The sequence below is a fragment of the Heliangelus exortis genome, chromosome 5 (genome assembly GCF_036169615.1).
Source record: "Heliangelus exortis chromosome 5, bHelExo1.hap1, whole genome shotgun sequence".
In the NCBI taxonomy this organism is placed as follows: Eukaryota; Metazoa; Chordata; class Aves; order Apodiformes; family Trochilidae; genus Heliangelus; species Heliangelus exortis.
Window position 1 is genome coordinate 7,308,672 of NC_092426.1, and position 26,396 is coordinate 7,335,067.

General features: G+C 39.5%; 1 protein-coding gene across 1 annotated transcript in view; it reads left to right on the top strand.

Moving 5' to 3' along the window:
• Positions 1-26,396, top strand: part of BRF1 (BRF1 general transcription factor IIIB subunit) — a 170,813-nt gene that overhangs the window by 25,002 nt on the left and 119,415 nt on the right. The window contains exon 3 of the mRNA XM_071745373.1: positions 19,839-20,012. Coding sequence (XP_071601474.1) covers positions 19,839-20,012 — 174 coding nt within the window. The remainder of the gene's footprint in view (positions 1-19,838; positions 20,013-26,396) is intronic.

Genomic DNA, 26,396 nt, shown 5'->3' on the forward strand with positions numbered 1-26,396 from the left:
CCTCACCTGCCCTCTCCCATTCCCCTCTTCCAAATGTGTTCAGCCTTACTTTGGGCAATGTTTCCATTTACTGGGGCAGTGAAAAGATCTGGGTTTGCAAGCAAAATGAAAAAAAAAAAAAAAAAGAACCAATGCTTTTTTTTTTAATTTTTGTATTTCCCTTTGATCATTTCACTCCTCCACATACCACCACAGCGTGGGAGAGGGAATGGATGCCATAGAGATGAGCAGGAGCCTCTTAAATCAGCTTTGCAGAAGGAGAGGCTGAATGCAGGACCCCACTGTGACTCTTTCAGGTTTCGTTTTTTTTCAAACATGTATTTATAACCCACTGTCCTGTTACGTTCAGTCCTGCACAGTCAGAGTGAAGGAAGGTGTTTTCTGTTCTTTTTGGCTTGACTTAATGTGTGTGGGAAGCTTTTTAGAAATGTTCTGCTCATTGACTGCTGCTAGCAGATGGATGCTCTCTGCTTGAAGTGCCTCAGGCCTTTATATCTTCAGTTCTCTCCCCTTCCCTCCTCCCAGCACACACCCTGGAGTGTGCAGGCTGTGCTAATTTAGTTGCAATTTAAAAAGGAGTGATGAGGAAGAAATGCTCAACTCTAATAGAATTCTTGTCACTCGCAGCATCTTTAGGGAGTACATTTTCATTTCAGGATCCTTAAGGATTTTTGCAGCAAAGTGCATTAGATGTTCCTCAGTGCTTTGCTGGAACAGCAGTAAAGTTCTAAATGCATTAGGACCAAAATGATAATTCTGTTTATATATTAATTCAGAATATGCAGCATGTATGACATCCAGTTTGATTTTTTTCCAAGTGATTTTAAAAGCTGAGGCTTGACTGTTTCTGATTCTGAGGTGACCTTTCATCTGTATGAACTATAAACCAAATCTTTAAACAAACAGGTCATTAACCTACCAAGTTAAAACATTTGAAGCAGTTCTTGAATTTTACTAAGCTGCCTGTTGCTGTGTCAAAAGCTTTCCCTACTTAGCAATAGATGCTAGCTTTGAGGACTTGATTAATTTATTATCAAAATCACAAAATGTTACTATTCACTGATACAAATTGCATGCATTTTTTACTGAAAAGAATTCCAAACTGTGCACATCCAGGATTAAAATATGTTCCATGATGATTAATATGCCTTAACTTAGTGGATGTCTTAAAAATACTGTGCTGCTGAGATCACCAGGTGGTGCTGTTACACACTGCTTACAACACTGAAAATAAGCTTAAATTCTGCCATTGTCATAGTTACTCAACTGTAATTTCATGGGAGGAGTGGTAAGAGAATTGATTTCATTAATAATGTCTTTAAAGTAGAGCTTTTCCTCAAAATTGTGGGTTTACTCTTCTCCTAGCTGCTCACAGTGGAATTTCCCACACATAGTGTAGGAATGGTATATGGGATCATTGAGGAAGTTGAAAGCTGGGTGAGTGGGACCATTCTGGGGGTGTAGGCTCTGTGATTCCTTCTTGGGCAGTGAGTTCATGAAGGTTCTCCTTAGGTCATGAGGGAGGATAACATGCAGGTGTAAGAATAAATAGTGGTGTCTGAACAAGATGAACATAACTTGTTTCCTGAATAACTTTTAATTTAACTTCATGAGTTCTGAAGGGCAAGAAATCCAGCTCTAGAAAGAGGCTCCTATGAAAAAAAAATAAATTAAATCCAAGCTCCTATATACAGCTTCTTTTTATATCTTCAGTAGTTATAATATTCTTCATCTTACTTAGAAAAACCTTTAGGTCATGAATATAAAATAAAGTTATTCTTTTCTCCCTATAGTTGTACAGTAATTAGAGTTGTAAAGTTGCTTTTTTTCCTAAGGCTTTGCAGAACTGGCTATTTCTGCTTAGTTCTGGAATGGGAAATAATGAGTTTAAAGTTGCTAACTATTCCTTTAGATTAAGATTTCTTCCCCACACCCCCCCCTCCCCCCAACCCCCCCATCCAATAATTGGATACTGAATAATCAAATACTCAAATAATTGAATCAGTGTGAACAATAAAGACAGCTAAGTACCAGTCTGCACAGACTAAACCTAAGTACCACCAAGCACATAGGTAGAAACGATGGAAATTTAATTGCAGGAGAGGGGTAGAATTGTTAAATGCATAAGTCTCCTGAAGGCACTAATATTGCTGTCATTTTAGGTACCACTTCCCACACTGAGAATGTAACAGAAAAGAAATCATATTGTTTCCTACACAGTGAATTTGCCATAGAAATTGTGAGCAAGCAACAGAGAGACAGAAGCCCGGCACAGGCTCCTCAACCCCATGCTCCAGTGTGGGTAAGGACTGCCAGGAGTGTGGCAGGGGTCTGGGTTCAGCATGCTTTTGAGCTGTTTTGACCTGTTTTTGAGCTATGCTGTTTAGACCTACTCTGGGTGTCAGCGGGAGCTGTGTTTGCTTGGCACTATTGCTTGGGATTCCAAATGTGTACCTAGAAGTCTGGCTTTAATCATCTAGACTCAAAGCCTTCATGCTGTTGTAACAAAGCTATCCCAAACAAACACGGAATAAATTAAGTGAAAAAGTAATTGATAGCTTAGCTGTTTTAAGTCAGTTCAGAGGATTCCCGCGTTTTCAGCCCAGAGAGGCTTCTCTTAAGTTTGAGCAACAGGAAAATCAAAAATGGTGTTTTCTTAAAAGGACATTAGCACTGAGTGCAGCAAAACAAGTGGCTAATTATATTCAAATATGTGAATCTCTAAGAAATTATGCTAATTAGCATATAAAATATTTTTTTAATAAAATCAATTAGAAATGGGATTTTTAGAACAAAGCAGCACAATCTTCTTTTATGTGCTTTAAGCCCACAGAGGTGTCTAGTAGTACTTTTGGGGAGTATATTATAAAATGGATAATATTAAGAAAGTGGTTTAGGATCATAGTTCTGGTTCCTGGGGTTATATATAAAGCTGGGTTCATGGACAGGAATTAGACACACGTGTTCTTCTGTGTGACTGCCATTCATTAGGCAGAATGCTTATGAATAGTATTTACATTGTATCATAGATACGCTATTTGATTGCTATTATAAATCAATATTTGTGGAAAGCACATTTTTTACAGGAGGAATAATGAACCCAGTATTACTACAAAGGGAATTGTATAAGTAAGGTGCAGTAGTTGCACTTTGCTTTGTAGGCCATTTAGGATGAATTTCTGAGAATGGGTTGTTCTCTAGACACTGGTTGTTAGATCTGGTCTGACAGGTTCTTTTTGTGGGTTGTTTTTGGTTTTTTTAGGTTTGTTTATTTGTTTTTAATAGGAGTAGAGAACTGAACTCAAAGGTCACTTGTGTCCTGTGCTTGTAAATTGCCATATAAGACACAGCCATCTAATATTGGTCCTTTTTAGAAAGCTTTGTGTTATCTTGCCTAAAAGGGAGATAGAAACACTGCAGAATCTCCTGCCACACTGTCATGGAGTAGCATGGGTACTAAGCATGGGTGCTCATCCTTAGTAGTCATCTTGGTACTTATTTTTAGGGGTTTGTGGAGCAATTTGATGCAGAAAGGCTTTTTTTTTCTTCCTTTGGGCTTGCTTGCATACATATATAAGCTTAAACAGTTGCTTTATCCATGGTAAAAGACACTTCCTAAGTCATGTTAGGAGATGGATGCGTTTGCTCCTGGAATATGTATACTGCATCTTTTGAGGGGGTACGTGGACAGCTGTAAACTCCTGCTTCCAAACTCTTAGGCAAATCATAGGAGTTGCACGTTACTGATGAACTGTTCTCAAGGCTTGCTGATGTACTTCTTGCCAGTGCTTGTCTCACTTCTTTATCTTGCTCTGGCTGATGCCTGCAGAAAACTGATTTTTCTTTTTTTCCCCTTGGTTTGCTGCTCTGCGCAAAATCTGAAGAGTCCTTGGAAGCTGATGCAAGGAGTGGTGGTGGGATGGATGGATGGATGGATGGATGGATGGATGGATGGATGGATGGGGGAATGTTGGATTTCCCCTTTCAACTGACTCTTGTAACTTCATCATCTGGTAGCTTACCTGATCTGTTATAAAAGAGGAAAGGAAATTTCTTCTAATCTCTAAATGATTAGGGAGGTGCTTTTACAAAATAAAAGTGATGAAAAATACAGGCCCAGCTGCTCCAGTTGTCCCTAGTTTTTAGGCTGAGATTTTTGTTTGTTCTCTCCTGCTTCTTGCCCTTGGGCTGCTGGGGAGTGAAGAGGAAAGCCAACTTTTCATAAAAAGGAGTAAATCAGTAATAGCTCCCAGTTTATCATTCTCTCCTCACTAGCTTCCAGCCTCCATTTATAAGTGGGAGAAGAATCCCTACTATTTGCTAGTCTAAATTAATCCTCATTTTAGAAGGCAGGCTATCTTCCTATCATCAGCAAATTGGCATCTGTAAATGAGGAAGATTTTGCAGAGGTTGCCTTAGTATTCTGAGCCCCGTGCAGTTTGCCAAATCCAAGCAGGTGTTTGCTTACTTCCCTAGCTGTGAAAGCTCTGTGAGCTCAGGGAAATAGCTAGAAATATTAAAAATTATTGAAAGTCAGCTGAAATATTTTAAGTGCTTTCAAAGCAGTACTAATGTGGGTAAATAGCTTTGCACCTTACCACCTTAAAAATATGTTTCTGTATCTAAAAGCTTCTCTCTTTTGGAAAGTGAGAAGTGGGGAAATTTAGCTGCATGAGATCTTTGTAAACTTAAATAAAAGGAAACTAATTTACAGGCTTGCTTAGGTATACTGTGGGAATATTCAAAATCATCCCAAAGTACATTGGGAAACTATGGTTCCTAGCATGCTCAAGAAAAAAAAAAAAAAAGAAAAAAAAGAAATACTGTTTCTGGTGTAAGCTGAATCAGTCCTTGAGCACATTAAAAAAGAATACTACTTTTCAAGTGATTTTTGGAACAAATCCAGGGTGCTTGTGAGGTGACGTTTGTTGTCTGAGTGGTCTGTGTTATTCCAGCTGGCCTTATACTAAGTTAACTCATGCTTGCTGCCAGCTTCTTTCTTGAGTGAATGGGTAGCTGTAGCTTTGGTCAAAATAAAGTTGTTAGAAATCTGGTAGATCACTGTGAGTCTACCTTGCATGGATGTTAGATGGTCTCATCAAGGTTAGCCGGAATCCTATTTCAGATCCTGAAGAACTGGGAACAGAAATCACAGGGTTTTTTTTTTTTTTTAAGGATTACTGTGGTGCTCATGTATTCTTTTTGCCACTGATTAGACAGGTTTCCTGCTGTATGTGTGGGTAGTTTCATTTTCCCTCAACTCTTTTCTTTACTTTTTGATCTGACATATACAACAAATTTCCTTCTGAGATCACTGCAGTGTTTGATACCAGCGTTAAGAAGAAAAGGAAACTCGATCAAGTCTTTGACACAAGAAAAAAAAAAAAAAAAAAAAAGGTTTGAGGTTGTTTTGAATTTCTGAGAAACATAGATTTGTCGTGCCAGAAAAGTCAAGATGTAGGATTACAGCGACATGATAAATACCAAATAAAATCCTAAGGAAACTTCAGCAGAAGATCAAGATGCGCATAAGGCAGTGTAAGCAGTGACATGGAAACAAAAATCAAGCTCTTCAAAGAGTACATTTGGAGTGATTTGTCTCCTCTGCATCTTGCAGCAGAAGTGAAGGACTGCCAGTTGCCTTTGTGGTTCAATGTGGAGAATCGTGGGTGGTTTCCCAGCTCCTCCAGACGTATGCATTCACTATTAAGCTGTGAAGGATCCTTATGTCAGATATCTATTCCTGATTTAGTCTGTGGAAAGCATAAAAGGGAGACAACGTAATAACAGCCACTTGGAACAAAATGTTGTTGAAGTTTGAGTGCTGTGATTTCAAAATGATAAGAGGCACGGTAACCAGACACTAAAACCACAAGTGATTTGGGGCCCTCAGAGATGTTCAAATGTGTCAAAGTTCAGCTTCCATCTATAGGAGCATGGCTTTCCATAGGAGTTGAATGCTTATGGTAACTGAAGCTAGAATAAACAAAAGTGGCACCTGTACTTCTTGTTACACAGTGATGGAGCAGGATGGCATTTGATGATACAGGGAATTTCTGTTGTAGCTGCCAGGGCTGTGGATATTTGGATGTAAGGTGATTTTGCACAAAGCTAGATCAGAATTTCATCTGCCTGGCTGCTTTTCCTCACTCTCTGGAGCAAAATACCAAAGGCCAGAAGGAGAAAGGGCCAAATTATAATTGTTCTGTAGTCCCAGAGGTTGATGAATGTACCAGTAGAACTTAGGCCTTCAGTGAGGAGCTGCTTGTAGCATAAACAGGTCTGAGGCAGGCAGCTGATTGAAGTGTTTATTCTTGTGAATCTTAAAAGAGGTCAATAAATAGAATTTACTCTATGGACTCTACCAAAGTAATATGTTAGTTAGGTTCAAGATGATGCTGATGTTAAGTATTCCTTAGGGTTCCTTCCTTGATTGCAGCACCACAAAGTCAAAGAGGACAAGAGTAAAAACTCATATAGGTGTTTACATCACCTGTCTAATTAAAAGTCTGAGGCAGGTTGTGCTTTAGAGCTAACTTATTTGTAAAAAGAAATTTTCCAAACACTGTCGTTAATCAGGGAAATGCTATAAATTTGAGACCTGTTTGCACTCAGACTCAGACTATATTAAATTCAGATACATCATTTCCACAACTGGTGCTAGAACTATTTATGGGATATGTTGCAATCAATTTTCTTTCCTGTGTTGAACATCAGCATCTAATGTGTAGGAGCAGTGATAGTATCAGGGGAGAAGAATCTATGTCTCCTTTAATGAGATCCATTAGGTTGCTGCATAGCAATCATCACATAAATCTACTGATTTCTGTTTAAGTCTTTAGTCAGTATGTGCTCTGGTAGCTATTTTTCACCATGCCATATTACCTAGTGGAAAATGAATTAATAATGCACTTAGTCTTGGATATGTATGTTCAATGGATGATCTCATGTCCTATCTTGGAGTCAAACTGCATAGAAAAAACCCTGTTGTAATTGATCTTTGAGGTTTAGCACATAAAGAACAGGAAACTGTAATTGTGCTTACCTAAAATCATCTCTACTGGCACATTTAGAAGCAAGTGGATTTGCTAGAAGACCAAGGGAAGTTGTTATCTAAAGATTTCCTTATGGACAGAACTTCTCAGTGTTGGTTAGAGTTTTGAGTTTTATTGTTATGTGTTGGTTTTGGTGGTGTTTGGGTTTTTATTGTGTTTTTGTTTGTTTGCTTGTTTCTTGGTGGGATTTCTTTCGGCTTTTTGTTTGTTTTGAGGGGTTATCTGTGTGTGGGGGTTGTTGACTTTTTCCTTTTTTCCTGCTTTCCTGATTTTTTTCTTTTTTTACTTTTTTATTTTTCTTTTTTTCTCTTTTCTTTATTTTTCCTTGTTTCCTTCATTTCCTTCGTTTCCTTGTTTCCTTCGTTTCCTTGTTTCCTTCGTTTCCTTGTTTCCTTCGTTTCCTTGTTTCCTTCGTTTCCTTGTTTCCTTCGTTTCCTTGTTTCCTTCGTTTCCTTGTTTCCTTCGTTTCCTTGTTTCCTTCTTTTTTCTTTTTTTTTTTTCTTTTTTTCCCCCCACAGAATTTCAGAATTGTCAGAGTTGGAAGGGACCTTTAGAGATCATCTAGTCCAACTCTCCCACTAAAGCAGGGCCACATAGAGCACATATTCAAGGCTTCATCCAGGAAGGTTTTTAATATCTCCAGAGAAGGGGACTCCACAACCTCCCTGGGCAGCTGTTCCAGTTCTTTGTCACCCTTGTCACTTCCTATCTTCCAGCTTGTGCATGTTGCCCCTTGTCCTCTCACTGGGAACTACTGAGCAGAGTCTGGCTCCATCTTCCTTGCACCCACCCTTTAGATACCTGTAGACAAGTTTGGGGTTTTAAATTTTTTTTTTTAATTATTGTTGTTGGCTAGGTTTGGTTTTCTATTTCTTTCTCCTTCCAAAGTGTTGGCAATGCAGCATTTAATGTAGGAAAACCAGAATGGAGTGGTAACTACAGGAAAATAACGAGAAGGCGGGAAGTTGCGTAGGTGGATCTTTGCTGTACAGGTCAGTTTGGTCACTCTGAATGAGGCTGGATCTGTATTGTACTGCTGCCAAACTGCACAGAGGCTGGAAAGCTGTTGTACCTCGTCAGCAGAGACAGCTATTTGGGGGGGAAAGAGTGGGAGCATTTTTCCCCCTGTTCTCTACGCTCAGAACACTGAATGATTCTGTTGTGTGGAGCAGCCTCTCTCTTAAGCTTTACAGGTTTGCAAGAGTGTAAGAACTTACTCTAACCTACTAAATCATCTTAGCCTGCTCTTCTTAGACAGGATCACTCCATTTTGTGAATTTTTCTTGTGCTTTGCCCTTTCTGTATTCATATGTTCCAAGCAGTGGGAGTTTCCACCAGTTCCCTTGGGAACCTATTTTGAGGTCCAGTGAGTTTTGTTGTTAAGTTCCCGTTGATGTCGTGCTAACATTTTCCTTTGATTTCACATTATTAGTCCTTAGGCAGGAATTCAAACTCCTATCTATTTACAGCTTAAACTTCCATTGTCTTCCAGAAATCTAGTAATCTGCTTTTCTCTTAAGAAATTGTGTTTGTGAAGGCTATAAATTCAATCTCTGGGTCTTTAAACACCCACCCCCTACTCCCCTGTCATGCTCTCCATCTTTAATTCTGGGGTGGTCAGAGTTCCTGAGGAGAGCCAAGTCTAGTGAGAGTTACCTCCTCCCAGAAGAGTTGGTGATGGCATCCTGTATTTAAAGAGTAGCTCCATATAAATGGAAGGGATCACGAACATGCAAATAGATATTATTCAAATATGCCAAATATTTTCAAGATGTATTTCTACAGAGCCACACTAGCTCTGTAGAAATATATAGATGGCATTGTAATTTTAATGCTTTACTAGAGCAGTCTGTACATCTGACTTATATAAATGTTATTTGAAAAAATTTAAGGCTGTTACTGAAATACGTGCATTTGTTCTTTAAACATAAATCTCTTTTCAACTCCAAGCCAAAGTAGGTAGCACAAGAGGCTGGCTTGATAAATAGCATCCCCGATTCACTACATTGTTTAGTTGAGATTTGTGACAGCCTTCACTTTTTTTTTTTTTTTTTAAAGTTTAGAAAGGAAGGAAATGCAAAAGTTGGCTGAAGCTCTGTCCACAACTTCTTCCACCATCTATGGGCAGTACACAGATAACATTATCAGGCACAGCTATAGCTCTGATCTAAAATGGGCCTTTTGTAGCCCCCTTAGGTTCATGCTGCTTGTTATCTGTAGCTGATGGACTCAGCTGCCAGGGACAAACTAAGGGCAGAATTTCATTCTTTAGCTGCAGCTGGTATGAAGACTGATGCTTTCTTACCTAGCCTCTCTATAAAGGAAGAAGTATTTGACCACTCTTGTCAGCTTCATATAAAATACCTTAAATAAGTATTAGCCCAATACAATCTTGCTTGCTTTTGTAAAGGCTCTGTACCTTTCCCAGTTTTTGATGCTTCTTGTTCTGCTTCCATTTTTAGATCATGCTTCATCTTGTATCCTTTTGATATCTTTAATAACTGCCTCTTTTTGCTCAACCCCACTCAGCTACTTCTCTCTGCATCCTTTTTCCCTGAAGGCATTCTTACCATATTTCCATTTTTTGAGGTGATTTAGGAAATTTGCAAATTAGTTGATATTTATAAAATGTTTACTTTTGGAGTTACTGTGTCATACATCTTTGCCAGCTGGGTAAGGGCTGGCTGGGGGAACAGTGCCTTTTGTTAGATTTTCAGTTAGAATTAGGATGGAAGACAAACAAGAAAAAAAATCCCAGACAACATGAGTAGCTTTGGGCTCACATGCCTTTTTCAATCTGAAGGAAGCAGCAGCAACCTTAAGTCAAGTACAGGTTGAGAGCAGAGTGGATATTAGTCTCTGTCAGCAAGGTCTTTGCTGCCTACACTGTTGGAGGATGGAGAGTGAAAATAATTTACCACTAACAGTTGTATTTTGACAGAACAAGTGGCGTGCAGAGGAGCAGGGCTGAGCTCTAGGGGAGCAAAATTGTTCTGCACATGTCTGAGTACAAGTAAATTCTCAGACATGTTATAAAAGGTAAGTATTAAAGGTGGACAAGGAAAGTAGAGAAGGTGATATCCAGTAGAGATGCACACTGGAGCCTCTTGACAGGAAAAGGGAAAGGCTGGCAGGGGAGGTAGATTTAAACAGGAAGATTTTTTAATTATTACTACTTTTTACACAATCTGAGTATGCGTGACCTTAGCTCAGAGCTGCTGCAGTGCAGCTGAGAAGTGTTAATTGCTTAGCAGTGGTAACTCAATTACTTTTGCTCTTGTCCCCCTGGCCAGGGGGATACCTTTAGGTCCAATGTCTTCCTCATCTTTCTAGGCAAAGCAACTTGAGTCCCAGGGCTCCCAGCTACTTCCTTGGTGTCTGCAAAACTCTGAAAAATGGCTCCTGCCAGTTTTCACTCTTCTTGGCCTTACAAAAGCCCTGCTCTGCAGGAAAGGCACTAGAACTTGCTGTCAGTGAGCAGATAACATTGTGCTGATTTATATGCTGGTTTCATCTGTGAAGTTTTCCATTGCATCAATGGATCCTTTTGTGTTGAGTCTTCATTTTTGTTTGTTTTTAAGGATTCTGATAACTTTTACTAATAGGCATCAGATTATTTTTTTCCCTATATTGTGCTGTATTCAGGAGTTTTTCTAGCTGTGTAGATTGATGACAGTTACTTGTTAGTTAAATGCTTTTTCCTTTGTAGGTATAAAGCAAGTTCTGATGTCTCTAATAACGCTAGATTTATGGTTTTTTAAAACTTTTTGAAAGTGGTCTTTTCAAAGCAGCGAGATTATGTCATGAGCAATTTTTTTTTTTCTTGCAGTGCTGTAGCAGTGATTCTGGATGGTTGAAGGTAGTGCTTGGATCAGCAGTAATGCAGTGTGACAGCAGAAGTGTTTACTTTCTTGTTGTGACAAGAGTAACAATTGGTAATTGATAAGTATGGGGGAAAAGCTTTACATATATATAGCTATACAAAAATCTTTCCAGAATAGCTGTCATTTAAAGTGTAATTTAAAAAAAAAAAAGAATTCACTGTCCAAACAAAACAGAGGATGATTAAAGTCAAAGCCTAGCTGATGGTGCTTTCAGAAGGAAATCTTGCATGCTTAAAAGTTATCATTACCTAAAGATTCTTGGCATCTTAATTTTTTCCTTCTCATTCTTTTAATGTCGAATAGGTAGGGTCTGTGCTACATTAATCATACATGTGCTGACAGCTCTTGCCAGTAGTGCAGCCTTCAATCTTGGGTGGGTAAAAAAATGCAGCTAACAACTTTTTGAACTAAAAAATGCCATATTTCCTTGCTTCCCAAATTAATCTTAAATGAACTGAGGCGTTCTAATGCACAAACAACTAGTGAACATGTTAGCATTTCTTTGAACTGTGATAAGTCAGAGTTGTGCAAGCTCACTTGTATGAGAGGAGTGGTGTGGGCTGGGAGCAGTAGCAGGGGAGCAGCAGGAAGCATAGGGGTAGTGTGTACTTTTCTCTTTGACCCATTTAGGCATCAGTCTGACATTTGCTTTAAGTTGATCCAAGTGCCTGGTGCTGCTGACAGCTTTTCTCCTCACAGCAGCCACATTCTGATGGCGTTAGGGCTTGGGAGGCTGCTTGTTGAGTTACACCAGGGAACTGGTCCAAATGAAAATTTAACTTTTTCTTGGTCAGGCTGATTTTCAGCAGAGTGCATTCCATCATCTGTATCAGCAGGTGGCCACCTACATGTTGTGCTGGAGGTGTGAGTGCTGTCTGCAGCAGTAGCTTGAGCTTTAGCCAGACTGAAGACCACTGCGATCCAGTGCTTTCAGATGTGAGTGAATCAACATACTGGGGATTTGTTGTTTGTGTTTTGGTTTATGTCCATATTGGATATGGTTGGATGTGTGATACCACATGGGCAGCTCAGTAAGGATGCCACGAGCAAGTACTTTACCTGTAATAGGGGAAAAAAAAAAAAAAAAAAGAAATTGGGGTAAGAAGCAAGCAAGACACTGTCTAAGGATGATGGGGCAAGATAAGCAAGAGTTAGATGGAGGTCATAAATAAATTGTATGGATTCTCTACTGTTTTGAGGTAGGGGCAGCAGTTAGATAGGCAATGGGCATGAAATGGCAGCAGTAGAAATGCCACTTGCAAGGGAAGCAGAATTCCAGGAACTGAATGCAGAAAGTCAGAGGAACTGCTTATGATGCCAAATTTTTCAGAGTGGGTAAGGCAGATTAATTCAGATGGCCATTTGCTGTATATGCAAAGAAGCTGTCCATGTGGGAGTGGTATCATATAATCAAGGAATGGAAAACATTCTTGGGAATGGGGGTGGGGGAAGTTATGTGGGCACTCTGCAGGCATTAATGGAATTAATTAATGGCATTAATGGCCATGCACAACAAGGGCCAATTTTGAAGGAATGAACACTTAAGGAAGTACAGATAAATGTTGAGAAGAGATGTTAACAGCAGTTTTTCTGGGTGAAAGAAGAGTAGCACAGTATCAAGTATTTAAGAAGTGGCTGGAGTAGTGACCACTATTTGGAATTTTAGGCCATTAATCTTAAGGATATGTGCTAATTCTCTTTAGCTGAATGAATGAATGATCATTTGACATCCAGTGGAAGACCTTTACCAGGAGAGATGGGGAGCTACACCTGGTAATTGGGACACTCTCCTGGGAGGCAAAAAGGATGGGTTGAATTTTTGTCAGCAGGCAGAGAAATTGCATACAGGTCTCATTGCTGAGCTAGTCTGCTTCTGTCCCTAAGAAGATAAAACAGAGGCAGCAATCCCTCAGTAAACAGATCTGGATTAATTTTTTTTTTTTTTTAATTTTTTTTTCACAAGGTTATTTTTAAAAAGGATCAGCTTACTCCTTTGGTTTTCTGTGCAACCCCACAAACAGTTGTGTTGATGCAGCTGGTGAAATATCACAGGGAAAGGTCCAGGAACTGTTTTACTCTGCTCAGAGGAGCAGGAGCCTGCCCTTGAGCGGTCCCTGAAGCAGGTCTGCCAGTTGACACAGGCATGGGGATGCATCTGTTGGAGGAAAACCAAGTGTGCATGAGCTCCAGGTTGCTCATCCCTGGGACTGGCACTTCCTATGGAGGAGCTGGGGAGTTCTTGTGTGGAAAAGCGTGGGTCTGGGGAAGTGGGGTGCAGCCACAAGTAGGTGGTGGCAATGTGGGGATTTGAGGTTAGGCTGCAGTTGGGCAGAGTGTGGGAAGAAGGCCAATGCATTCATTAGTTTTTCATAGTTTTGTTGTTATTGGGCTGGGTCAGCACTGCTGTAATGCCCTACAGTGCTGCTGCTCCTGTTCATTGGCCTTTTTCATTACAGGCTTGCAGAGATAAAGCTCCATCTCACTCCCCATGTTGTACATGTTGCTGGGAGTGCTCAGGGTGATGGCTGGAGCCATTGCCTCAGATTCCTCCTTGTCTTTCCCCATTGTTTGGGCTTTAAATATTTTCTTGACCTTTGATCATGGGAGTCTACACTTGATTAGGCTTCTGGGACCAGTCTTCATAAGAGTAGCCTCACTGATGTTCCTGAACTTCCGCTGTTGTGGATTTGTTTGTTGTTTGTTTTGCTTACTTGTAATACAAATTACATAGAAGCCTGGCATGGAGCAAAGAGCAGGAAATTCATTCAGGCTTTGAGCTGGGACTTGGTGAAATTGGAAGATATGGCCAAATGTGCAGGGATGCCCACATATAAAAAGTGCAATTTTTTCCCTTTTTTGGTAGTTCTTTTTGGGGAGTTTTTTCAAATTTAGAAAATAAAAGGACTGAAAAACTACATACAGAATAAAATCTGCACATAACATTCAACCGGTAAAGTAATTCAAATTCTGGAAACGAATATCCAAGCAAAATGCATCCAAAATGTTTCCTTTAATAGAATCTGGTGTTGTTACCATAACAATCCTTTCAACAAAAAAAGGATAGTACTGTTAACATGACTCCCTTGCCTAATTCAGGTACTGCTGGTTTCCAGGGCCCCTTGAGCAAATTGCAGAAAGAGGAGAAAAATCTTATCTGTATGCCTGGATTTTGATGATGCATTTTAGTATTGTAATAACAATTCCTTTAAGCTCTGGCTCTGTGGTACACAGGCCTTTTATTTCCCTGTAAACTTAAGCTTTGTACTGGAAAATACTTTGGAACTGCAGCATTACAGTCTCTGTTAGGCTGAGGGGAGGGCTGCAGATGAGCAGGCAGAAGCCAGATGAGAGTAATTTATAGCTGTAGCTGCTTGACGTTACTGATTTTTAAGGAATCCAAAAAAAGGTATGATTCCTCTTGAATAGTGGAAGGGAACAAGATGTTTCGGTAATAACGAGATCATAAAAGAAAGAAAAATGGGTCTGATTTTTTCCCCTTTTCTATTTTGCTTCTATTATAACTTAAGCTGCAGTTTTGCTATCAACTGCCTCTTGTGTAAGCATATAGTATTACCAAGATTTTCTGCAAATCTTTTTGTGATTTCTAGCCTACACATTTTGTTTTGTAATAACTACTGTTTCCTCCATCAAAAGAAATGAAATTTTCTTAAAAGGATAGAAGCATTCAGTGGTCCTATCTGAACTCATCAGTTCAGGTCTTACATGCCAGTTCAAAGCACTGAGGTTGGCATCAGTTGTGAAGATGATGTTTTTTCTTTCAGCATGCTGTGAGAAGCAGGGTAGAAATGCTTTTTTAGTAGGCTTGGAACTAAAAACTGAAAAGGGCCTTTTGTTTTTTGATGCAGATTCAGGAGCGTGATAAACTTTACTACTTGGTAGCCTGGGAACTTGATTTTGTGTGTTACTTACAGCAGCCTTTCTCTCTCTTTTCTTCCCTTGCCTGCCTCTCCACCCTAATGCTATGATGAACCTTTGAGAAATAAAGGGGAGCTGTCTGATGTGTCCTGTATATCACAAAAATTCCGTAGTTTTTTGACTTTCTTTCTTTTGCTCTTTAAAGCAGCATAATTTTACTGTTTTACTGCTGAAGGAAGGGGGAAGATTTTTGTATCCTTGCTAAAAGCTTGTCCTGTCTTTAAAAAGGCACTGTTCCTTTTCCCAAAGATACTTAGACACCATTTTAATGTCATCACTAAATTGCAAGCATGAAGTGTAAACATTGACCTTAAAGGTTCTTTTTCTTGTTTTTAAAAAAAATGCTGGGATCTTTCAAAAACAGGTAACGCCCCAAAGAGGCGACTTATTGCAAGCTACTAATAAAAGATGCATGTATTAGGAAACTCATTTTACCCCCGTGTATTTTGTCTTATATATGGTACTCTTGTCTAGCAATTTAGAAAAAAATGCAATATTTATTTCTGACTGTTCCACATGAGGATGTTCCTTTATAGTACAGAGATAGTAGTTACAAATTTTCAGAGTAGTGTCCCACTGAAACTTAAAAAAAAATTTGTTCCACTGGGTAAAATGGATCAGAAAGTCATGAAGCTCTTGTCTTGAGTTTTTTTTATAATCCAGAGCATGGCCAGTTAAAGATGTGGCAGTTCTTTTTTCCACCCAGTGGAGCAGTTCATTTAATTTGAGTTTGTAAGACTGCGTTGTAATCTGGTAAATACCAAGGGGAGCAGATTGCTAATAAATTGCATTGTGATGTTGAATTTTCCCACTGTTCTGGCTGAAATCATAAGGCTTGTTGCACTCTTGCAGGTAGCTGGACCAGCTCACTGCACACTGGGACCATATGGTCAAACTGGCAGAAAGGGCCATTGTGAGGGCTGACTGAAGCCATGCTGGTGGTCTGGAGCAAACAATACAGTCAGGAGATAAACAACAAATGGAAGATTATAAAATGCCACTCAGCTAGTGAGGAGCAGTAGGAATGGGAGTAGATTCAAGTGCTGATGGTTGGTTTGCTGGAGGGAATTGCTCATCTTTACCAGCTCAAAGCTGCTCTGCAGTTCCTCCCTGCACTGACCCAGCTGCTGGGGGAGCAGTCACTGATGTAAGAAGGTAGCTGAATGCTTAGCAAGGTTTGTGGCTACCATAGCACAATTAGGAGGACTTTTCATGTTGAGGGCTGGTGGTATGAATGTGTATTTGGTCCCTGTTCATATTTGCTGTTGAATAAAGAATTTATTTTGCACCATTATTTTCTTATTTGCAGTAGCTGTAGATGTGAACATCTCCTTTTCAGATACCAAAAGATTTAAATCACTATATTTAAAGTTAAATAAAATATGATGAAGATGCGTTTTTCAGTTCTGAAAATGTCAGATTGGTGGGACTGGCAGAGAGGTTGGAAAACACAAAATTGACTGTGATAAGGGCACTGTACAACAGCTTGGTACTGGACTGCAGTACTGGGGCACCTGCTCTATAGGGGTTACATATTTTTTCTTGGAGCTGCCTTTTAAATGGTGATGCTTCTTGAATCTGTGAAGGAACCATAAGGATTACAAGGTTCTTGTTGTTACTGTGTTCACTGTGGAGAAATCTAGAAGCATGATTGCTAGTGCTTTTTATTTTACTTCTCCAACATTTTATTTTGTGGTTGTTAGTGTTACAAAAGATATCAGAAAAATAGGACTTTGTTGTCATGTTAAATTCAAGGGGTGGAGATGATGGGGGAACAGCAAAGCTTTTGATCTTTCTTTAGTAAATAGCAGACTGGTTGCAGGATGTAAATGTTTATCTTAGATGATGCTCTAAGCAATACATTTTTTTCTCTCTTGTAACAGATAAGGACAAAACCAAGTTAGTCATCATGATGCACATGATTTCTAAGATGCTTCTTGTCCTGTGTTTTGTTGTTCATTTGGAGGATCAATGGTAGTGTAACAGATGTCTTATTTTTCCACAAACTATGTATGCCTGACATAATACTACAAAGTAGCTTGAGAGAGCATTAACACAGAGTTAAAGCCTTCGCTGGTCTGCTGAAGGCTGAGTAGAACATTCAATGAAATACCATTTCCTAGCAGAAAGCTCAGTAGCTTTCTGTGCTTTTAGGTCTCTTTGGTATTTGTCAGTAGACAATGACTGGTCACCCCTAGAGTAATTGCATTTTAAAATATTGATGCTGAATGAGGAGCTCAGGTAAAAAAAGCATATCAAAGCATATCTTACTCAAGCAATCATACTGTTTATCCAGGTTAGATTATGATGACTTATATTTCAATATTTGAAATTAAGAAAAAGTTAAATACTCAGAGAATATTAATGGTACCTTGGGGACAGGACCAGCTCAGTGGGAAAAACAGCTTGTGAAAGAAATTAATTTCAAATATCTTCCTCTGTGTTATTTTTTCCTCTTCTGGAATGTTCTTTTTTTCTGAAGTGCCCTTTGTGATGTGGAGCCCTGGATGAGAATGCTGTTGTGAGGATTACCTGGGGATGGGGATGGGCCAGAGGAGTGCTGGGGGAGTGCTCATGTCCTGCTCTTTATTTTGCATCTCTGGCTCATTTGGGCTGTTCTCTGGTGTGTGCCCAGGGCCACATCAGCTATTGCCATGCTGGTGGCATGGAAAGCTTCTTCATTATCTCATCTTGGTGGTAAACCATCCTGGTCCTTGTGGAGCCAGGTGGGCTCTGCATACTGGTTCCACCATTTGCCCAAGAAGCATTCAGGAGTGGACGTGGCTCTTCCATGGCACAGGAGCAACTCTGTCCTCTCTGTTTTCACAAAGCTTTACTTACATGGAAAATTCAGACAACACTACTAAACTATTAACAGTAACTGCTGAATAGTTCCTCGTTTCTTTATTGTTTCTTTTTTTGACTTTGAGGACACTGAATTGGACCATCTTATTTATGTCAGATGCAGCCCACTTGCTGGTGCAGTGATTGCAGTGGGGATCTCCCTGTAGCTAAGGGAGAGGTATAGGGGCATGGTCATGTCTGTTTTTTTGTTTTTGTTTTGTTTTTGCTTTGTTTGTTTGTTTGTTTTAATTGTTGTACATCTGAATGTAGTACCTAAAACCCCATGACAGTTCTTTGTCTTCATCTCAGAAGCCATGCATGGCAAAATGATGGCTCCATAGTGACCTTGCTCAGGGAGGGGAGCAATCAGGGAAGCTGCTTTTTTGCCACTGCAAAAATGAATTTTCATTCTCAAGAGTCATCAGTGCATTTTTTTCCCCACAGATGAGTACAAACTGCTTGTTTCTTAGGGACATAAAAGTCTTGATCCCGCTTCACCATACAGGTTGTGAAGTATGAAATAAAGTTAAGGGGAAGACAAGTGCTAGTTAAGTGTCTTAGTTTTGGGAAGATGTAGTATTTGTATTTGAGGCTGCTGAGTGTGCAAGTCCAGGGCTTGCTGATGGCAGTGGAAAAACTATTCACTTACTGGGCTTTGGATTATGTTTGAGTAGCTTACTGTACCCACACCTCCTGTGGGAGGTGACGTTTCCTTCCTCCGTCATCACTTTATCCATGTGTCTCACACCTGGCTGACCAATGTGCCTTAAAGGAGGTGTCATTGGTGAGTGCACAGTAAAACTGCCACATGTGCAGGAAGGAGAAGCTGCTGCTTTTTTGGCAGCTTCTATTTGGCAAGAGCCTTGTTGACCCTGGCTGTGTGTCTGGAGTCACTTTTTATTACAGCTGAATTGAAGCAGCACCTTTGGCAGAGGGTTGTTCAGACATTAAGCGTTTCTATCATGTTATTAGTGATGATAGTGCAGCAATTTCTGTAAGACATGCAGTCTGTACAGGTACTTGTGGTCTAGTAAGCATTGGTCATCCTCACTGTCTGTGACCAGAGGTGGCTGAGGCAGATGCCAGGTGCCTCACCACCTTCAGCACAGCCACTCCTGACATCTCAGAAAGGAAGAGGCCAGTGTTTCCTGTAACTACACGACTGGGAACCTCTGTCCGGCACATTGAATTAAAGGATCTTTTTTGATGTGCCATCTGACCCTGTATGCTGAGGAACTCTGGTGCTCTGTTTTCCTTATGACTTCCCCCATCTTTTTCTTAAGCTGTATTTTCAGCGTGCTCTTCCGCAGCTGGAGCTGTGAGGGTGGACCAGACCTTGCTTCCCACATCTGTCCCAGCAGCTGTACCACTTCCTGCCATGAATCACCCAAAGTACACTATTTTTTTTTTTTTTTTTTAATTATTATTTAGGAGTGAAGGCACATTTGTTTTCCTGCAGCCACAAACGAATCTTGTCAGTCTAGCAGCCAAGTCTTAAATGAAGGCTCTGATGTGAAAGTGTTCAGAGGAAGGAAGTGCCTCCCATCTGTGGTGATCATGGACAAACTCAGAGCAGAGCTCCTTTCCTTGTGGGCTTTGGCTGTGGTCAGAGGAACTGCAGACTTTTTACTTCTTGGAGAGTTGCAGGAAAATGTCTCCTCTTTTTGTGTGTCAATTTCAATGTGCCGTGACCTCTGGTTTTCAGATGTTCATCACTACAGCTAACCAAGTACTAATTGTGACATGAAACTTAGAGCAAGGGGGGCATAATCTTTTTTTTTTTTTTTTTTTTTTTTTTTTTGGTAAGAAGCCTTGGCTATGCTTTAGATCCTCTCTGGGGCTGACGTTTTCAGCTTTGTTTTCATTTCAGGGCTCATTGATTGTATGCATTTCAATATTTTTGCAAATGCCAAAAATGAGGCACTTTTTTTTTTTTTTATCCTAAGAAGCTGAGGATGATATATAGTTCCTGAAACTTCAGAGGTTATTGCATTTCACACAGATACGAAACCTGCCCCCTCAATTTTGTCTTTTAAAGAACCCACAAAAAAATCCCCAACGCAAAAGCGTATTAACTACCACGTTGTTAAGCATTTTTTTTCCTTGTTAAATTTTCTAGGGAAACGTCAGATTCACCACTTGGGAAATCAGCTTCAACTCAATCAACATTGCCTGGATACTGCCTTTAATTTTTTCAAGATGGCTGTGAGCAAGCACCTAACCCGGGGAAGAAAGATGACCCATGTAATTGCTGCATGTCTCTACCTGGTGTGTAGGACAGAAGGAACTCCTCGTATCCTTTCACATTTTAAATAAATAAATAACTGAATAAAAAGACATACCTTTAGCAAGTCAACTATCGTGGTTAGATGTTGATTAAAAATTTGCAAAGGTAAGTGTTTAGGATAGCCTTGTCACTGTTGGTTTTGCATGATGAAATTAATGGGAGTTTTCCCTATGGTTCAAGTAGTTTTTTCCCTTTCTAAATTTTCTTTCTTTCATACTTCCTATTTACAAGAAGCTATGAATGTCACTCTGCCTCCCATCAATAACTCAACATTTCTTCTTTCTCAGTGTTTTCTTCCCACATAAGATGGTAATTTTCCAGTGCTTTGCTAGGTGTGGTTTTTTTAGCCATTGTTTTGTTTTTTGTTTTTAAACCAATGAAAACTAACCAAGCCTCCTGTAGTGTCAGCATTGAAGAACAGGCTAGGGTTTCAGTGGGTTTTTCCATAAGTTATTTGGATTTTCTTCTTTTGCTGGTGGGTTTTGGGGAAAAGATATTTGATAAATTCTGAAATTTGCTCCAAGTCATACAGGAAATCACTGGCTGGAGGTGGGACTGGGCACAGATTGGAGTTACAAGTAAGCACTCCCTGCCTCTGGACCATCCCTATTTTTGCCTTGTAGAACTACATGTAAGCTTTAAATACTGATGATCCAAATTTATTTAGTTAATATTTTTTACTTATTTTATGTGTATTTCAGCTGCTGAAATTTGGAGTTGTAGTGTCAAACAATTTCTTCAGTGTTATTTTTAGTTCTTTTTGACTTTAAAGCAGTATGTGCATATCATCAGTATTCTATTTGATTTGCTGCTTTTTCTAGATTGCTGTTTCCATTCTGTATTTTAGCAGTTGAACAGCTTAGCCTTCCTTTTAAGATTATTATTTTTAGTTTCAGAAACTGCATTCAGTATTCTAAAATTAGTGTTGTGGTCATTGCATTTTGTTGTTTTAAAAAAATGTGGTTTTGCAGGAATAATGGAATTAAAAGGTAGGCTTGTCTGTTGCACTGTTGTTTTTTTAAGAGTCTCCATGTGAATTTTGAAGAGTATTACTCTATCATTACCTTAAAGACAGTGTTGATTTGAAAGAATTGCCAATAATTTTTATGCCCATAAAATATGTAATTTATTTACAGTCATTATTTGATACCACTGGATGATAGCCTAGCCATAATATGAAAATCCATTTTCCCCCACTAGTAGTGATAAAAAAGCATTGGAAGCAGTATAAGCTGTAATAGGCAAGTAGGAACATTGTAATGTAGCAGCCATCTATGCAGCAAGTGTAGCTGACTTTTCTAGCAAACAAAAAAAAATTCCTTTGCTTGTTTGACATGCAAGATGAACCACTCTGGTTGACATTTAATAAATACAGAAATTAATTCCCAGCCTTTTTTTGTTAAATGGAGGTAATTAGTTGTGTGGTACTTCACATAAAATACTAGGGCCAGGCTTTGAATAAGACTGAAAAGATGGGCTCTGTCTTTCTTTATCAATACCACAAAGTACTCCATCTTCATTTGCACAGGTACTGTGTCAGCTCTGGATCAAGAAATTGTAGTGTATGACTGTATGGCTCAATTTTGTTAGCACTGATTTTTTTTTTTTTTTAAAATCCATTAGATAAACTTAATTTTGTGGTGCAGATTAAGAATTTAACTGTGTTGCTCTGGGAGAGTTGAGCTTCTGCCTGTGTTCTGCTGTTTGAATTTTTAGTTTGGTATTCAGTGTTTAAATCCATTGTAGTTTGAAAAATCAAACTCCAAATAAACTATGGATTTGGAACATTGAAATCTAAGTTCCTTTTTTGATACCTTATACTTTCATTAGAAACTTGAAAACCTGAGAGACACAGGTGCATACTGCTGACCTTTGAAATGAAAATAGATTCAAACCTCCATAGATTAATTATGATGGCAATTATCAGCATGTTATATTTGCTTCCAGCCTAGTTCTGGCAATATAGAAATGGTGCTACAGAAGGCAGGCATATTCCCAGGGCCTTTGTTTTGGAGAGACTAAGACCTAGTGCAGAGGATGGCTGTGTGACAAGATGCTTTAGCAAGAGTGCAGATGCATGTTCAGGGTTATAACTTTCAGTTGGTTTTGGTCTTCTGGAGAAGGCACCAGATGATGGCAAGCAAGGAAGAGATGCTGTAAAAAAACATACAGTATCTGTAACACTTCAAGATTGTGTAACACTGCTAAGTGTTATACAAGATTTACTGAGTTTAAAGTGTTCGTTATCACTGTGTTGGTTCTAGAACTCTTACAAAGACATTTGGGAGAAATTTAGAAAGAAGATTAAAGACTGAATATTGGTCAATGGATTTTAGAGGAAAGAAGTGCATGGAAGAAATGGTGATGGGCAGTGGCATTGTCAGAGCTCAGAGACAGCACCTTGGTTTTGGGTGGCCCAGGTGATTTAGTGGAGTGACTTGTGAGTCACAGAGGGAAGAGAGATTAGCTGGGAACAGATAAGTTACTGTAGAATAAGACACAGCATATTTCTTTTAGAGTATTAAGGTAGAAGGTACGAAGTATGTTTGTGCTTGGGGAGGTTCAGTGGGATGCAGTCAGAGGCAGAAGTGGCAAAAAATGTTATGGTCTTTCCAGTGGCAGAACCAAAGGAGTGGGAAGCATTTGGAGAGGGGAAAACATAATTTAGTTGTGTCTGCATTGAGTGCAGTTTGAGGGAGTGGAATGTATTTATCTAACACGAATATCTGCTTATTCTTCTTTTTTCATAATGTACATGTCGCCAGCCAGCCTCTGTGAAAATGTGAGGCAAAATGCAGCCAAGTCTGCTGGTGCAGTCTGAATCATGCCTGAAAAAACCTCAGTCTGAATAGGAAAATATAAAGTTCTCCTTGGTTCTTATGTGTTCAATTAATTAATTTCATTAATAAAAACTAATGCAAAAATGCAAAATATTCTATTACCACATTTTTAAAAATAAAAAAAAAATAGTTCTGAAGCTTAAAGACAGCATAAATTTTATTTAAAGTATAGCTTTTATTTGTAGTTCTTCGGAGAGTTTAGTAGTTTAATAGAGTATTTGAGATCTGAATTGATTTTACCTCAATTTATGGTTTTTATTAGCTTATTTGACACAAAACCCCACAGTGCAGCAACTTTGACATAGCTTTTCATTTGCTTTGCTTATATAACTTGTCAGCATTAATGTTCTAAAGGGAAGATGGCTTACAAGCCATTAGCTGAATATGGGGGGTGTTTCATCCCTTTGATGAGCTACCTATAAAACTTTAATTTATTACTCTCTTAATAAAGTGCATCTATATTATCCATGTCAGAAGTAAAGGTATAATGCAATAAAAATGCATTTGAAGAAGACAGTAATTTTTAATTCCTCAGGCTTATTGGAACCATTTGTTCCCATCCCAGAGGCTGCACGGTGCTGAACGTTTCCCGTGACATCTGACTTCAGCTGGCAGTGCCAGCAGTCTGGGCATTTCAGACTCTGGCCCTTAATTTATTTCTTGGAATAGTAACAGTCCTCAGTTGTTTTTCTTTAATGTTTTGAACAGCTTTTCCACCCCTGCATATATTTGAATGGAAACAAAGGGCTCTTTAGCTGGTCCTGCTGTTCCCAAGAGAGAGAAATTGGGAAGAGCCAGGCAGGGTGTTTGAGTGACTTAAGGGCTGGGCTGTAACCTTTGGCTGCCCTAGGGTCACTCAGGAACAATGAGAGCCTGGCCAGGATTTTCCAGGTGGGATATCAGTTTGTTTTAATCAAGGAACATTGCATTCTGTTTCTAATCCTTTTTACTGTACACAGCTGCTAAAAAAGCTGTACAACTCTCCACTATTTTGTCAGTAATATTTCCTAGTGCTACCACCAGGAGGTTTTTTTCCAGCATGATTCTACATGGTAAATGTCTTTTATCCCCTACACATGCACTTTTCTTTTTTTTATCTCTTTATTCTTTCCCTTTGAAGCTCTCTGGAAAATGCACCTTTAATAGTAAACCAAATCCTGTCTTGTTAGAGCTTAGTAAATAAAACCTTCTCCACGTGAATAGAGTCCTCACAAAGTTCCTTTACCAGCTATCTTGTGTAAATATCCTTCTGTTTGCCTCTGGAGGTAAATTCAAGGCAGGTTTCCCCCCTTTAATAAAGCTGAGCAGTCTCAATGCCAGGGGGCTCACAGAGCCCTCCCCACCACCCAGGGCTGGGCCACCTTCCTGAGATGGAGGTTGCCCATGTTGTTCAGATGATTTTCAATGGCTTTGTGTGTAGGGGAGGAAAGAGGTGTGGTCCTTCTGGGGTCAGCCAAGTGAGGCCTCTCTTCAGAAAAACCTTTCTGCTAAATGCCTCTTAAATTTCACTGCTGGGAGTGGAAGGCTGACAGGAGAAAGTTTGGTGTCTTCTGTGTGTAAACTTGCAGTGGGTGGGAAAGTGTAAACTGTTTTTCCTCGCCTGCTTCCTCTGCCCTGTGAACCTCCCTTTTGTTTGAGGGAAGATCACAGAGCCATTGCAGGATCCCAGCAGGCATGAAGGATTTGGGAAAAAAAAGGACATCTTGCTGAAGGGGGCAGTACTTTGTTATTTCCTATTTGTCTACAGTACTAGGACTTTAATGCCAAGCTATATGAATGCCTCCTGGTTTAATGTGTTTATTTTCATGTCACAGTAAGTGAAGTTGAGAGTATTTATCTTCATTTCCAGGTGCAGAACAGAGGCACTGTGACACATTCAAAGTTACCCAGGTGGACTAAGGAGTTGGTATCTCTAATCCTAGATTAGGCAGCAGCTACTGAGCCTTTGTGCCTTGTTGGGCTTTGCAAGAGAAATTCAGCTGATTTCCTCTTGAGCATTAGCAGGCTCTGTCAGCTTCCATACTGTCTTTGGAAGGTTTGTGTAATCTTGCCATGAAAGTCTTTGATGGGTACATTCTTTGTTTCCATACTAACACTTCAAGGTCTATCACTGCAAGGAAAAGGGCAAGACTTCCTTTTTTAAGAGAAATGAAAAATTAGATCTCCAGCAATCTTTTGACCTCTACTAAAACTTCCTGGAGCCAGCAGGCCTTAATGTTCCCAATTAAAAATTAACTTTAAAGTTAGACTTTAATCAACAAAATTTTAGAGCTATAGTTAGGGAAGTTTATAAAACCAATTTCTATTTCTCTTTGATTAAGGACTTTCTTTTTAGCAACTGACCTTTTACTTTTGATTAAATACAGTAGCATTCAAAATGTGTTTTGTTCAGGTGCTGAGTGTGACAAGGAGATATGAGATTAAAAATGGATTTTAAATTACTCAGCTAAAATACATAAAATATTTACAGAAGCAAATTACTTTGTTTCATGTCACCAGATTTTTGTGTGTGTGGTAAAGGACACCAGGACCTTAACTTCATAAAAAGTTGAATAGAAGAGAACATTTTCATTTGAAAGGGACCTACAATGATGATCTAGTCCAACTGCCTGACTTCTTCAGGGCTGACCAGAAGTTAAAGCATGTTGTTAAAGGCCTTGTCCAAATGCCTCTGGAACACTGACAGCCTTGAGCCATCAACCACCTCTCTTGGAAGCCTGTTCCAGTGTCAGACCACACTCTTGGTAAAGAAGTGCTTCCTGATGGGGCTTGAAATCTTGGAAAAGCCTTGTCCACTTCATTTCAAAATGAAGTTTTAAAACTGCTAAGCTTTAGAGTGGATAGATTTTAGGTGGGAGAATTTCAATCCACTAATGAAAAGTTTCCCCCTCAAGTAGACAGGGTGTGGCTAATGTTGTCCCATGTTATTAGCAGCTATTTCCAGTGTTTGGTAACGCTTGGCTTGTCTGGTCATTCCTACTTGGTACCACAGGAGAAAATTATGGAGACATAGGGAAGAGGGCAGCCAGGGACAGCAATAGAAATTTGATTTCTTCACCTTAATTTCTCTCTGTCACCCTTCCTCCAGCCTGGGTTGGGACTGCTGAATTTCAACAGCAGGGCCCATGACCTGGAGCCAGAATATCCAGTCTTCTTTTCCATGGAGTGAAGGAGAATCATACAATTTTTCATTAGCAGTTCTGCCTCACGCTTTTTTTTTTTTCCATAAAAAGAGATCTCTATAAAGGAACTAGGCTGCAGAGAAAATTAAGTGTTTTGTGTTTCCTGTTGGTGGGAAAATAAAATTTTCCCCTCCTCGTGCTCGTTGACATTGTGTGCTCTGTTGTGTGGCTCTGATCTCTGCCATGCTGCATCCCCTCACTGCAAGGGCTGCTCCAGGCCTCCAGATGCATTGCAGAAGATCCTGTGTCTCCCCAGGTCCTGTATTGTATCTGTCAGTCCTCTCTGGATGTCTTTGTAGTCTCTGAAGTGATGCTGAACACTTGCATTGTTTCATATCTGGTGATTTGCAGTGTCTTTTATAGAGAGT